Here is a 13,792-nt window from a genome sequence, read left to right as displayed (position 1 = left end):
AATGGGATGATCGGTCAAAGGTGCCTGATAAACAAGTTGAGAGTTCATTTGGCAAGCAATAAGAAGTCCAATTTGGCTAGAACATAGAATGCTGGCCTGTTAGTGCCAGACTGCAAGGGGCTTTGAGTCACCAATTAAGGAGCTTGAACTTTTTCCTTCAGCCTCTGGTAAACCATAGAGGGTTTGTGAACAGGAGACAAGCTTGATCAAAGTATCACTTGAGATTAATTTGGAAATAGTGCAAAGGACGGAATGAAGGTTGAAGAGATTGGAGAAAGGAGACCATTGAACTAAGCTCAGTGTGGAAAGGAAGGAACAAATTAAACTATAAGAGATTTATTTTCCAAAGGAAGATATGTCAGAACTTGGTTTCCAACTGAATAGACGTGGGGAGGTTATGGAAGAGTTGGAAGAGCTGGCAGAGATAACTTTTAGATTTTGAGTTAAGAAGAATGATAATACCTTTAACAGTGTAAATGGTATAGTTAGGAGGAGATACTAATGAGGGGAAGGTTTGTTAAGACAGTGTAATTAATGAGAACAGGAGGAGATTTTAACCATGGTGAAATTGGAGAACAATAAGGTAGGTGATTTGGGGGTCTTGACTTCTGTGTCTGAGATGAGTATATTGAGATGTGGAGCTAGAAATCTAGAAAGAAGTTTGGTATCTATAGGGGATTGGTTGCAGGACTTCTCGAGGATACCGAAATTGACAGATGCTCAAGTCCTTTATATAAAATGGCATAGGATTTGCACATAACCTTTGCTCATTCTTCTAACTACTTTAAATCATCTCTAGATTACTTATAATACCTAATACAATGTAAACAGTTGTTATACTTTACTGTTTAGGGAATAATGACAAGAAAAAAGGGTCTGTACATGTTCAGTGCAGATGCAGTTTTTTCCCACAAATATTCTTGACCCACAGTAGGTTGAAGCCACAGATGCGGAACCCACAGATATGGAGGGCCGACTGTATTTGGAAGTCATCTGCCCAGAGACAGCAGTTGACTAAAGAAAAGCAAAGGGCAGAATCTTGAGAAATTCTGATATTTAGAAGACAGAAAGAGTAACTGAAAAGAGAGAAGCAACCACTGGAGAGGCCAGGAGAAAAACAGGCAGATACAGTGCTCAGAAGCAAGGGAGGAGTGAGGAACATGCACACCGGGAGCAGGTCTTTGAATTAAATGGTTATTAGTGACCTTTAAAAAAAATAATAGCCAGGTATGGTGATGGGCACCTGTAGTCCCGGCTACTCAGAAGGCTGAGGCAGGAGGATGGATTGAGCCCAGGAGTTTGAGGTTGCACCAAGATGTGATCACCACTGTCCTCCAGCATGGGCAACAGAGTGAGACCCGTCTCTAAAATAATAATAATAATGATAATAATAATCATAATAGCATAGAGTGATGAAGACAAAAGGTCGTAGAGCATGAGTCGTGGTGAAGAAGTACAGTTAGCGAATTAAACTACCCTTGTGAGAAATTTAATAGGGAGTAGAGGGAAATAAATCCTGAAATAAATTAGCAACTGGGAACAAAACTATTTGGATTAAAGATTGAGTCACTGAATTATTAAATGCGGTATTCATATTGGGAAGGAGGAAGACATGATTTAAGCTATCTTGGGTAGACAAAGAGATGGAGTTACAACTGTAGAATTTTTTGTTTGTTTTGGCTTTTAACAGTTTCCTTTACAGAAGACACATTTACACAAAGCAGTGAAAGCATTTAACCACTTTACCAGTATGACCTTGTGTTGGGTTTTGTGGTTCAATAAGATTATTTAGTCCTATATTTGGGGTTTGGGATCAGAAATGTCAGTTGTGTAGGGGAGTAGCTTTTACTACCCAGCATCCACTTAAGGACTGGCAGGTAGTTCTTGAAGAGCCAGAAGCGTTTGTAGCTGTCATTTTGACGAGTATCTTCACCAAGCTCAGGGCGATCAGGCAGACAGCCCTGATTTCAGAAAAAGAACATAGCATCGATCTAGGCCAATCTTTGTTGAATTTATGAGTTTGCCATTTATTGGCTGTCTTTCCTAAGGAAGTTGACTTACCTTATCTGAACTTCAATCTTTTTATCTCCTAAAATAAGGATATTAATATCTATCAAATTGTGATGTCCATTCACAGGTTCAACAAATATTTATTGAGCATCTTTGTACCAAACCTGTTACATGCCGAGGATGAATGAAGTAATGATCCCCGAAAGCCCGTTGCACAGTGCCTGGCCATGTTAGTTTCCCTTCCAGGTTCCCCAGTATTAGTCTTAAAAGCTCCTGAGTCCTTTAAGTAATGGTATATGTTTGAAAGGAAAATAGAAAACTTATAATCTTTTCCTCCCCAGATACTTTCATTACTCCAGAGATAGACATTGGCAGTTCTTAGTGTGTTTGTAGTTGATTGGAAAACAACCTTGGAGAACAGTTACTGAAAGGGTAGCTGGACCCCTGACAGAGCCACTCAGGTGGGCCACCAGCAGCCAGACAAACTCATTATCTACCTTAACCTGTTCCCCAACCCACATCCCCCGTGTGAAAAGAAAGTAGGAAACACCGTCATTACCTGGCAGGAGAGCTAAGGACCTGTTCCATTTAGAAGGGGCCAGCCACTTCTCCAGTGCAGGGTGGTGCAAGGAGAAAGAAGTACTCACTAGACCTGGGTTAGCCAGGGGCAGCTGTCAACAACTCAAGCTGGCCTGAGCCGGCGTGGCTTCCTGCCTGTGGCCCATGCCTTGTCGGCAGATCTGGTTACAAAGGATGGCGCATGCGTAGGTGGCGGCTCTCGGTGAGTGTCTCTGAGCCCAGGTTTCTCTCCAGTGGAGCTGGCTGCAGTGGGAATCCCAGATGCCTCTTTAGGTTGTCCTGCACGACTCTTGACTCAGCTGACCCTTCCCTAGCTTGGGAGGCCCCAGTACTTGCTTTTCATGAACGGACGGAGCGAGGACTGACCGTATATGGGAAGTGGGCTGAAAAAGCTGTACTCCTCCTTCAGCCTGGAGCAAAAATTGACCTGCACCTCTCCCCTGGATGGTCCAGAAGTCCCTCAGGGCGGGGCTGGGTTGTCCTTTGGGATTAGAGCCCCATTTGATTCAGTAAATATTGGTTTAGGGAGGGGCTGAATACAGTGAAAGGAAAGCCTTGAGTCTCCAAGGGTAAAAGCCATGTTTTTAAAGAACAATTTATGGCTGGTCAGGTAATGCTTAACTTGGATTATATCTAATCGAGAAACTATTCTTATACCCATTTGACAAGTGGGGACACTGAGGCTCTGGAGTGGCAGGCGGTCATTCACCTCCTTATCAGCAGGGCGGGGAGAGGAACCTGGGATGTTCTGGGGTCTCCAGCTCTTTCCCACCTGCTCTACTCTCAAGAGAAGGAAAAACGGTGCCTACTGTCTTTAGACCGCGCAAGGATCAGGAAGATTTCTTTCTTCATGATCTTGCCTTGCCTCAGTTTCCTGGGCTGTTCCCTCTCATTCAGCTTAAGATAGGGAAAGAGATTAGACCTGCTCCAAAGTTTATTTTATCATTTTATTTTATTTAAAATTTTACATCCTTGTGGTTTTCTTCATCTCTTGTAAAAATTGTCAAACAGCACTGGAAAATAATGCAAAATGTGGCAGAGGCTTCTGTAGGAACCGCCCGCAAAAAAACAAAAACAAAGGAGACATTGTCCTCAATCTTCCTGTGAGGCCGTGGAGCCACTAACCTCTGCCAAGAACCAGATTCTTCTCACTAGCACCTGCACTGGGCACAGTTGAGCTTTGCTGGCGAGAGTCTGCGTGCATCGTAAGTGGAAACTAGAATAATCGGTCCATGTTTACAGGAAGAACAACTGTTAAAAGTAAAACCTTGTAGAGATTTGACTTTGTCTGCCACTTCTTTGACCCCATCATTTGAAGAGAGGGAAGCTATTGTCCATTGCTTGGTCAATATCGTTTCGTTAAAACCCATCATCAGGCTTTTCCCCAGTCTCCCCTCAATTTGGAACCTAGGAGCACCACCCGCTGAGTCCTGAGACTACCAGCAGGGGGGAACTCGGGAACTGGCGAGTTACGGTAGAGTGTCATACAAAGAGCAAAGTTCCTACCGCCAGTGCAAGCCTGGGTTTGAAACCCAGTTCCACCACTTTCTAGCTCAGAGTCCTCGGACAAGTTACTTTACCTCTTGAACCTTGATTTCTTAATCCATAATGTGAAGCTACTATAAACCCAACCTTTGGACAAGGGGAGTGGGGATGGGAGAGGAATACTTTAGGGAATCCATGAGATATGTATGTAAATTATCTGGCCCTAATAGATGTCCAACAGCTGTTAATTTCCAGCCCCTCCATTGCACCCTACAATTATGTTAATTGATTTGAATCATCTTAAGACTTCAGCCTCAGGAGTTAGAATGCCTGTGCTTGGCTCTGGCTCCTCCTAGTTGTTTGACCTTTGGACATGTTATTGGGCCTCTCTGTGTCTCAGTTTTCCCACTGTAAAATGGGAGTAATAGTAGGACCCGCCCCATAGGGTTGTGAGGATGAAGTGAGTTATTGATATATAATATGTTGATGAGTTATATATGTTGGAACATATAATAAATAGTAGCTGTTGTTGATTTGTGGTGTTGGTGGGTACAATGATGTTATTAGCTAAAAGCTCAAAATGAAATCGTAACAGACATTTTTTAGAAACATAATGACCAAGAGAAAAGAATTGATAATGACAGCCTTCCCTGTTAGTTTAGGAAGCTTTGGGCTTCCTAAAGCCCAAAGCACTTGAATAAAAACTCGTTAATTAAAATAATTGGAAACAATGCTTGCAGTAGCTATGAGGACAGAAGAGACTTCTAGTCTGTATCTCGAAATTCAGCTCCGGCTTGGTAAATGGTTCAGCCTCTGACTAGTTCTCACCGTAGCCCTCTTAGGTGCCCTGGGCCTGGCTGAGGACAGGGAGGATATTGACCTTTCTGAAATCCATCCTTGAGGTCCCCTTGACTTCAAAAGCAGCTTTTCCAGGCTCGTTTTTCCCCTCTGGTCTGGTGCTAAAGCGTCCTCGTTCCCCAGCTGTCACGCTCAGTTGGCCTGATTGACCAGAACCTTTCAACACACGTGCCTGACCGGCTCACCTCTGAGGAGGTTGCTCACTGGGCTTTGGGGGTGCAGTGGAGGTAAGGAGACGGGCCTGCCCCTCCTCCAGTGATGCTGTGCTGTTCTGTCACTAAATTGTACGGGATTGACAAAAATTATGAAGGCCGTCCTACATGAACTGTAGCTCTCACAGAAGAGCTTGTGCAAGTTGACAGATAACTCCCAGAGACTGTCACTTACAGGCCCTCCGTAAATGTTTGCTGAATGGAGTGTTTAGTGTGTAAAATTTGGGTTCACTGCCCCATCGTCTTCCTTTGCCTTCCATTACTGCATGGGTAAGGTCTTCCTTTCTGCCATTTAAACTTCAGTAATCTGAAGCTCAGGGCCAAATAGCTTTTTCCTTTCCATCCTTTGCCTTCTCTGTAGCTGGCAGAGATGGGGTTAAGAATTGTTGGCAGCTAATCCACCTTGGTTTGAGGCCTGCTCATACTGAGCAGGAAGAATGACTGGAATTTGAGGGGGAGGGGAAAAGATATCCTGACCTCTGCAGGCCATGGCCTCCAAACAGCATCTTCTGTTCACTTTCCCCACTGAACTAACAGCCGAAGTACCCCTAGGTCACCTCTTTTATTCACACCTCTCCACCTTTTTCAGAACCTGGAAGCAGACTGGGGCTTTGAGGTTTTTTGTTGATCTTGAACATGATGTATTTTGCTGTCATCTCTCAGCCTTTTGAACATTTTCTCTTTTCTCTCTGCCCCATCCCTCTCATTCTGCCCAACTCCTCTCCCTCCTGCCCAAACCCTACAGGTCTGAGTGCATCAACAAGTTTGCTTCAGTCTTTGGGACCATGCCTCTCAAGGTGGTGGAACACCGAGCCGATCCTGTCCTGTACAAGGACGACTTTCCTGAGAAACTGAAGAGCTTCCCCAACATCGGCAGCTTATGAAACGTGCTGTTGGTGGAGGTCTGGACGTGAGGCTTAGACAGAGAGAGGGAACGGGGCCTCCCAGCACTCTGATCCCAGGGCAGGGGGTTTGGGGTGGAAGGTGACCTCCTGGATCTTGGCATGTACCTAACCTACTTTCTCAAGAGCAGGAACCTGGAAAGAATATCTAAGCCCCTTGAGCTGTGCAGCCTCTGTTCTTGTGTTTGTTAGAATCTCCGATACGTTCTTTTTAAAAATGCAAGATGGAAGCCCTTGTGGCATCCTCCAGATTTAAAACCAGCTCAGGCTCCCTGTGTTTTCAGTTCCAGTGTAACAATCGGAAAGGAAACTTCACCGACTGTAAGACTGCCGGAGACGAGAAACCTCTTAACCCCTTTTAGAGTTAGAGAGTCATGTACAAGGTACCATACCTCACTTTATTTCACATCACTGAGTTTTTTGGAGAAAGAGCCAAGCCCAGAATTTGGTGCAAAACCCAGACATCTTGGTGGGATTTGATAGATGCCTTAGAACCCGGGGCGCCGAGCTCGAGCAGGGGAAGAGCACCGACTGCGGAGTCAGGATCTGTCAGTTCCGTGAACTAGTCCTCGTTGGTTTGGCCTTTTGATATGATTAAAATTATTTTTTATTCCTTTTTCTACTGTGTCTGAAATACTGATTCTTGATAGTCCGGGGAACCATTTTTCTTCTTTCGTGTAATTTAACTCTGTCTTCTGCCCGTATCTGAGAAAACACATAGCCAGGAGGAGTATCTGGTACCATGTACGTCGAGCATAAGGAAGGTCCCAAATCATAAACATTCTAAGAGCAGATGACTCCAAAAACCTCCAGAGGAATCCATTTGCTTCCTGATTAGATCCAGTCAACGTTTTGTAGATGTTCTTAGGGAAAAACAGAGGGTTTCTAATAGCCATACACTGAGTCACTTTAGCTGGTACCTGTTGTAAAAGTTGAGGGAGTTGTGACCCCTCCCCCCAAGGGGATGCCAAAATTTCCCTCATTCTTTTGGTATAAACTTAACATTAGCCAGGAAGGTTCTGGCTAACATTAAATGCTGCTATAACAATGACTTTGCAACAGTTGCCGGTATATTTAAATCATTAAATTTCAGCATTTACTAATACTGCACATGTGTGAATTATACCTCTTTAAGCCCAGTCGATGAACAAATCTACTCTGGCAAATGTTAAATGTTATGGATTCGAAACAGATTTATCTGGCTCTAATATTAAGATTAGCCACAGTTTGGGCTTCAGCCATAACATATGTCCCCAGAACACAAAATACATAACAATTTGCTTAGAATGTGGATGTCATTACTGAAACCTAGCTGTGTGCCCGTCGAAGTCACTCACACACCACCCGTTGTTGTACCGCGTGCCTTGAAGGTAAGCGAGTAGTACGCTGTGGTCTCCTCCAGAGCCACTTCAGATGTGTTCCACAGACTTTGAGGGGTCAAAGAGAAATTTCAGAAGTAGCAAAATTGAAAGTGGAAATCACGAGACTTTCATCTTTTTTCATATTTAAGGAATGATAGAACCATGGACTGTTATTGCCTGAAGGGATAAGCGATCGTCTCGTCCCGTTCTTTTCGCAGATGCAGACACAGAAGCTGTGATTTGTCCAGTATGTGACAGCTGCAAACACAGGTGCTCAATAAATACTTTTCACTGGGATAATATGCGCTAGTCGGTAGGCGATACTGGGAGGTATTTTGGTCTCTTAATACTGGGGATGGTATGATTGAAAGCAAGAGAAAGGGATTTCTCCGCATACCAGAAGCTGACAAGAACAATGAGTACGTCTGACCTGACCAGGGGTTCTCTAGTTTATTTTCCAAGATGTGGGGCAGGTTTAGGTGAAGGCCTCACATTTAACTCCCTGCTGAAAGCCACAAACTGTGCTAGCATTATGTATGTGTCCTGTCACCCTAGCTGCTTCCGATATTTCTGTTCTTTGGCTCATCAGTGAATGCACTGCCTTATAGCTGGTTTCTAATCCAGTTTCCCTCCCAAAGGGTACATTTCTTCACTTTTTTTAAAAAAAAAACCTTATTAGCCCTTTGATTTTGGAAAAAGAACTCTTTTATCCAAGATCATTGGGAGCTCCAGAGAGCTGTGTGACTTTATTGTCTTCTTAGGATTCATTGGAATTGAAAGGCATTAAAATGCCACTTAAAGTACCTCACTTCTCCCAGAAATATCTGGGGTTAGGTCTTGCAACATAGCATAAAACAATTTACATTATAGAAGAAGTTTTATGTCCTAGGTGCTTGAAACAAACCTCAAAGTTTCTACCTTATGAACAGATAAGTGATAGAGTCACACTAGAGATTCAGGACAGGAATGTAGCAGGTGATCACGATTCATGGATTCAGAGGGGTCTGGGGACTCCACTCCCTTGCTAGTGTATTTCTGAGCTGCTAACCAGTGAGCCTCACCCATAAGCCTGGGTCAGGATCAGCTGCCCTTGGGATGCCATAGGGCCCAGTTTCAGAAGCGGAACAATAATGCTAATTAAAATGTCATGTTCTGGCCTACAGTAGACAACAGCTGGTTTTAGATTAAGAAATCTTTTTAAAGAAATTGCATACTACTGGCCTATAGAGAGGATGAACTTGTACTGGCCCTGGCCCAAGTGTGTGCCCTGAGTCACTGCCTTTGTCCCCAGGGACCTAACTGGGATGGGCCCACTTGGAATGCCAAGGTTGGAAATACTTTTGACTGATTAACATTAGATAGTTAATATTTTTATCTCATGTATTTTACTAAGCCTCACACACGTTAGGTAAAAACTTCCTTTTGTAGGAGAACTAAAGAGGAAAATAGCAATTTCAGTTTTCAAAATCTCTGGTTCTTTCCTGCCAGTGATGCTCTGCTGTCTCCTCTCCTTACTCAGTGTCACCAAGTTCAAAACTGACTACTCTGGCTTCCCTGCCAAGCCTCATATACTTCCAACTGTGCTTTGAATGCGTGGTTCTAAAGTGCAGGTTTCTCTGTGTTTGGAAAAAAAGTGACCATCATACTGGCTTTGCTGACCAGGACTGGGAGCTGGAAGGGGCAAGCCCCCTGTGTGCTCGCATTTTCTGAAGGAGTTGCTAATAACTCTGTGATCCTAGCTTCTTCAGGATAATAGTCTCTGACAGGCACCAAACCAGCAAGGAGACCGGGTATCCTTATTACTGAAAGATAGCAGGTTTCTAGCCACAGGTTCTGAAGTTGTGTGTTTGGGTTAAAATCCAAGAACCCTTGATGGTTTTCAGCCAAGGTGGTAATCAAGAAGTAGAAGAAGCAGAGACGGGGTTTGGGAAGTGGTTGGGTTCTGGGAAGGCTCTTCCTGGCTCTGTAGTCAGAAGACCCTGTGAGGACCCAGCTAACAGAGCAAAGGCTTTGGCTGTTGGAGGTTTCCCATCAGCCACCCGTCCTGAGTTTGGTGGTGGGTTTCCTTTGCTTTGTAGCTTCTCTTGGGTCAGGCTGCTTTTTCCATTTCTCTTGGCCCAGGTAGTCTTCTGTTGCAGCAAGAGAAGCCACAGCAGGCAGTTTCCCAAGCAGCGCTGGCCTGGGGAGGCAGAGACAGAGAATACTTAACTGGCCCCAAGCCTCCTCTCGCCTCTTCCTGAGAAGCAGTTCTGGCAGCAGTGCTAACCATATTGGCAGGCAACTTCCATCCAGGAAGACTTTGGAAGCAACTCGAGCTTTCCACTGCAGGGCCTGGAAGCATATGAAACCTGTGGGGCTTGTGCCTACCCACCTCACCCCAGAGCTCTGACTGAGCCCTGTGTCTGGTACTCACCCATTTCCTACTTCTGAGTAAAACCAGGACAGTGTTTGGCCCCATTATACCAACCATGCATGGTCTGACCATCTGTGAACAGGCTTCACTGAGCTTCTCTTGGTAGAGGAAAGCCAGACAGGCAGGACCCACTCTAAATTTTAAGGCTTTCCCCTCTCTTTAGGGTGAGAGCTGTGAGTTCATCTGAAGACCGGGTGAGAGCATTCTAAACTCAACCCACAACTTCTCTCCCACCTCCATTAAATGGACTCTCAGAAGCCCCAGGCTCGTGCGGATCCCAGGTTCCCTGGAAGGGCGTGGGGGCTGTATAGGCAACCCGTGCCACGGCTTTTCAATTTCTGGCTCACCATTGCCAGCAACAGGGGGAAGCTGACTAGGGAAGGCTTGGCCCCCTTTCCCAGCTTTCCAGGCCTCTTTCTTTTTCAAGAAATAGTTGAGTCACCAGGATCTGTGTCTGGCATTTTGTTTCCTCAAATCTGCAGCCTGTCAGGGTAGAGCTTTTGCCTTTCTTCTGCTCTCGGGGGTTGGACCCCTGTTTGTATCTCTTCCCACTCCCTCTAAAGGCACAGAGCTATCAGGCAGAAGGTAAGGTGGCTCTTGGGAGGTATCAGGCAGCTGCATCTGCTAGAGGCTTCCTTAGCAAAGCCCTATCTTGTCCACACCCTCTCAGGAACTGCATTTGGGGTGGAGCTGCCAACAGAGCAGGCATCCATATGTCTTAGACCAAAGCCGCCATAGAGAGCCTTCCCTTCAGAATATACTTACTTTGGTTTTTATTTGTAGATACAAACTTATATCATTGGCCACTACACACAAGCATAAACTCAAGGAACGTTTGGTTTTCTGGTGAGCACAGCTGAAAAACAACCAAGTAGTTATTGATCCAGGTAAGGAAAGAGAGCATTCATTCATTCATTCATTCATCAGAATGTACTCCTTGCCAGGCAGTGTGTCAGGCCCAGGTGACACGGAGTTGACTAAGATGCTGTCCTGTTCTCGAGGAGCTCCAGTTCCAGCAGGAGCTCTTGAGCTCTGTAAGATGGAGTGAGTCCATCAGTGACCTAGGACTCCAAACATACGTTTTGGTCCCACCTGTAAATGAGGATTCCATTAACCCCATCTTCTCCAATGTAGAGAATGCAAGGAGTTTTTCAATTTCCTTTTCTCCTAGCAACTTCCCTTGAGTTGTACTCTGGACCTTGAGGGAGTCCACTGCCCTGTCTTAGTTTCCTCAACCAGGAATTAGAGGTAGCAAGAGCTGGGATGATGAGATGGAATGATGTATCAGATCTCTTCCCCTTCTCTTAACCAGGACTTTTACCAGATTGGACCTGGTGATGCTGGCAGCCAGCCCTCTTCCGGCCTCTATTTCTACTTACCCTGTTACCAGAGAGCCTGGGGGTCTGGATCCTATCTGGCCCCGTCAGGGTGGATTACCAAATGAGCAGTTCTTTTGCCCCAGTCCCCTTCCTGTGCTATAAATAAGCCCCATGTTTATTTTCTTATGTTATTGAAATGAGCACTTGTGATTTGGGCCTCTTTTGACGAGTCCAGAGAGCGTCTCTTCGGTGCCTGGTGAGGGCCCTGCCTGGCTGGCTGCTGTCTGAAGCTATTTGGAGTCCTCGCCCTGTGTTTTGGATGTGGCTTAATTTCAATAGAAAGGGCTGTATGCAACCCTGTATCTGCTGATTTTCAGGTTTCAGCTTTCTACCAGCCTCACTGCCTGCTTAGAAGTAAAGTTGTGTTTCTCATTAAGGGGATAACAGCCACAATTGAGATAATTAACAAAAATTGTGCATTGGTGGCAGCAGCTCCTATAGGATTTCCAATAGTCAATCTTTCTCTAATAGATCCTGAGGAGCTCACCTTCATCTCCTGCCTTCTGCCTACCTTGTGCCAAATACCCTGTCCTGGCTTTCTGAATATAGTCCCAGTAATTTCTCTTCTAACAGCCTTGTTCTTGTTACGGATTTAGTTTGGTATCTTGACAACTTGGGCAAATGCGGATTCCATTAACTCCATCTTCTGCAACGCATGGAAGATTTGAAGTTTTTTTTTTTTTCTCTTATAGCACCTTCCACTTGCCAGTTGTACCCTGGCCCATCCTTGGAATTTATAGAGATGAATAACAGAATGAGTCTCCTTTTAGTCTCATGTCATCTGTACCATCTCAATGGAGAGGATGATCTAGGGCATTGTCAGGATTGAAAGGAAACATCTCGCAGCCCAGTGTAGTATTTTGTATGCTGGGTGGAAGTCTTGGAAGTAGGAGATTTCTGAGTGAGGACTTGCTAAAGAGTGATTTTTGGCTCCTTCAGGCTTTCACAACACACCAAAAGTATCCCAGGAAACTACGAGTTTGACACAGCATTGTCTATCAGAACTTGGGCTAATGACCATTATCTACTTCTCAGGACAGATCAGTCTGGTAAATCACTCAGTAAAGAAATGTTTTTATGGACACAACCTGAACATGAAGGCTGAAGAGAATTGCATCCAACAAGAAGATTTAATTCACTTTCAGAGAAAGGACCAGGAGAAAGTAAAATTTCACCTGTGTTTTTAGTCTATTGATTGATTCCAAAAGATTCTTTTCCCTTAAAAAATAGAAAGCCTGATGTGATGGATTCGTTTGATCAACAAATACTTATTGAGCACTTAGTATGTGCTAGATACTGTCCTTGGTGTGAGGATGCTGCATTGTGCAAAATAATGTGCGTACTTTCATCAAGTTCACATTCTAAGAAGGAAGACAAAACAAGTCAATGAATATAATTTCAAAAGTCAGTACATTTTATGAAGAAAATAAAGCAGAGTTTTATAGATAATGACTTGAGTGTGAGATGGTATTTTGGATAAGTTGGTCAGTGGTGACATTTAAGCACAGATGTTAATGTTGGGAATGAGTGAACTGTGAGGATACCAGGCAGACAGAAGGGTATAAAGGCCCTCAGGCAGGAGCAAGATTAGCTTATTTTAAGAACAGTAGGAACAGTGACTGCAGTGTGTTGAGTGTGCAGAGCATGATAGAAGATGAAGCCAGAAAGGTAGGGCAGGGCCAAATTCTGCTAGGACCATGTAGGCCAAAAGAGTTCTAGATTCTTATTGGAGTGTGGTGGAAAGACACTGGGAAGTTTTCAGCTGGGGAGTGACACATCTGAATGGCATTTTTTAAAAGATCATTCTCCACTATGTGGAGAATAGGCTGTAGGAAGCAAGAGTGAAAGAAAGGAAATCAGGACACTGTTTTAGGGAGCCGAAGTAAGAGATGGTGGTGGGTTAAACTCCGATGGTAGCAGCAGAGGTGGTGAGTAGTTATATTTAGAGGAGAGTCTATTGGATTTAGTGATAAATTGAATATCAGAGATGAAACCAATAGAGGATTTACAGCTAACTCCTAGATTTTCATCCTGAATAACTCTGAGTGATACCATTAACTAAAATATGGCAGACTGAGTAGGGAGAGGGCAGGGTAGTGTTGAGAGGGAAAATCAAGAGCTCTACTTCACACGTGTTAAGTTTAGGATATCTATTAGACATCTAAGGGATAGTGTCACTTAAACAGTTAATAGCTAGAGCTCAGGGTAAAAGTTAGGACTAAAAATAAAGATGGGATTTAAAACCATAGGACTAGGTGAGGTTACCCAGAAAGTCAATGTAGGTAAAGAAGAGAGAAGAATGGGATGGAGAAGAAAAGGAAGAGCCAGCAAAGAAGACTAAGGACTTACCAGTGAATTAGGAAGAAACTCAGGAAGGTGTCTGTAAGATAGGCTGTGATAAATTAAAAATGCATATTATAAACTCTAGAGCAACCACTAAAACATTTTTAAAAGAGACATAGCCAGTAAGGCAATACTGGAGATAGAATACTAAAAATATACTCAATCAAAAAGAAGGCAAGAAAAGAATAAAGAGTAAACAAAAAACAAATGGGATGAATAGAAACAAATAGCAAGAAAGTAGATGTAAACC

General features: G+C 44.1%; 1 protein-coding gene across 2 annotated transcripts in view; it reads left to right on the top strand.

Annotated features, from left to right (window-relative positions):
• EXT2 (exostosin glycosyltransferase 2) overlaps positions 1-7,151 on the top strand; it is a 126,180-nt gene extending 119,029 nt beyond the window's left edge. Inside the window, exon 12 of one of the 2 annotated variants that reach the window (XM_012655326.1) lies at positions 5,890-7,151. In XM_012655326.1, coding sequence (XP_012510780.1) covers positions 5,890-6,028 — 139 coding nt within the window. In that variant the 3' untranslated portion in view covers positions 6,029-7,151. The remainder of the gene's footprint in view (positions 1-5,889) is intronic. The other variant, XM_012655328.1, reaches the window with a different exon arrangement.
• The last annotated feature ends 6,641 nt before the right edge of the window (positions 7,152-13,792 follow it).

The sequence above is a fragment of the Propithecus coquereli genome, unplaced genomic scaffold (genome assembly GCF_000956105.1).
Source record: "Propithecus coquereli isolate 6110/MARCELLA unplaced genomic scaffold, Pcoq_1.0 Scaffold470, whole genome shotgun sequence".
NCBI lineage: Eukaryota > Metazoa > Chordata > Mammalia > Primates > Indriidae > Propithecus > Propithecus coquereli.
The sequence above is the reverse complement of the archived record's forward strand: the minus strand, read 5'-3'. Positions and strand labels throughout refer to the sequence as shown.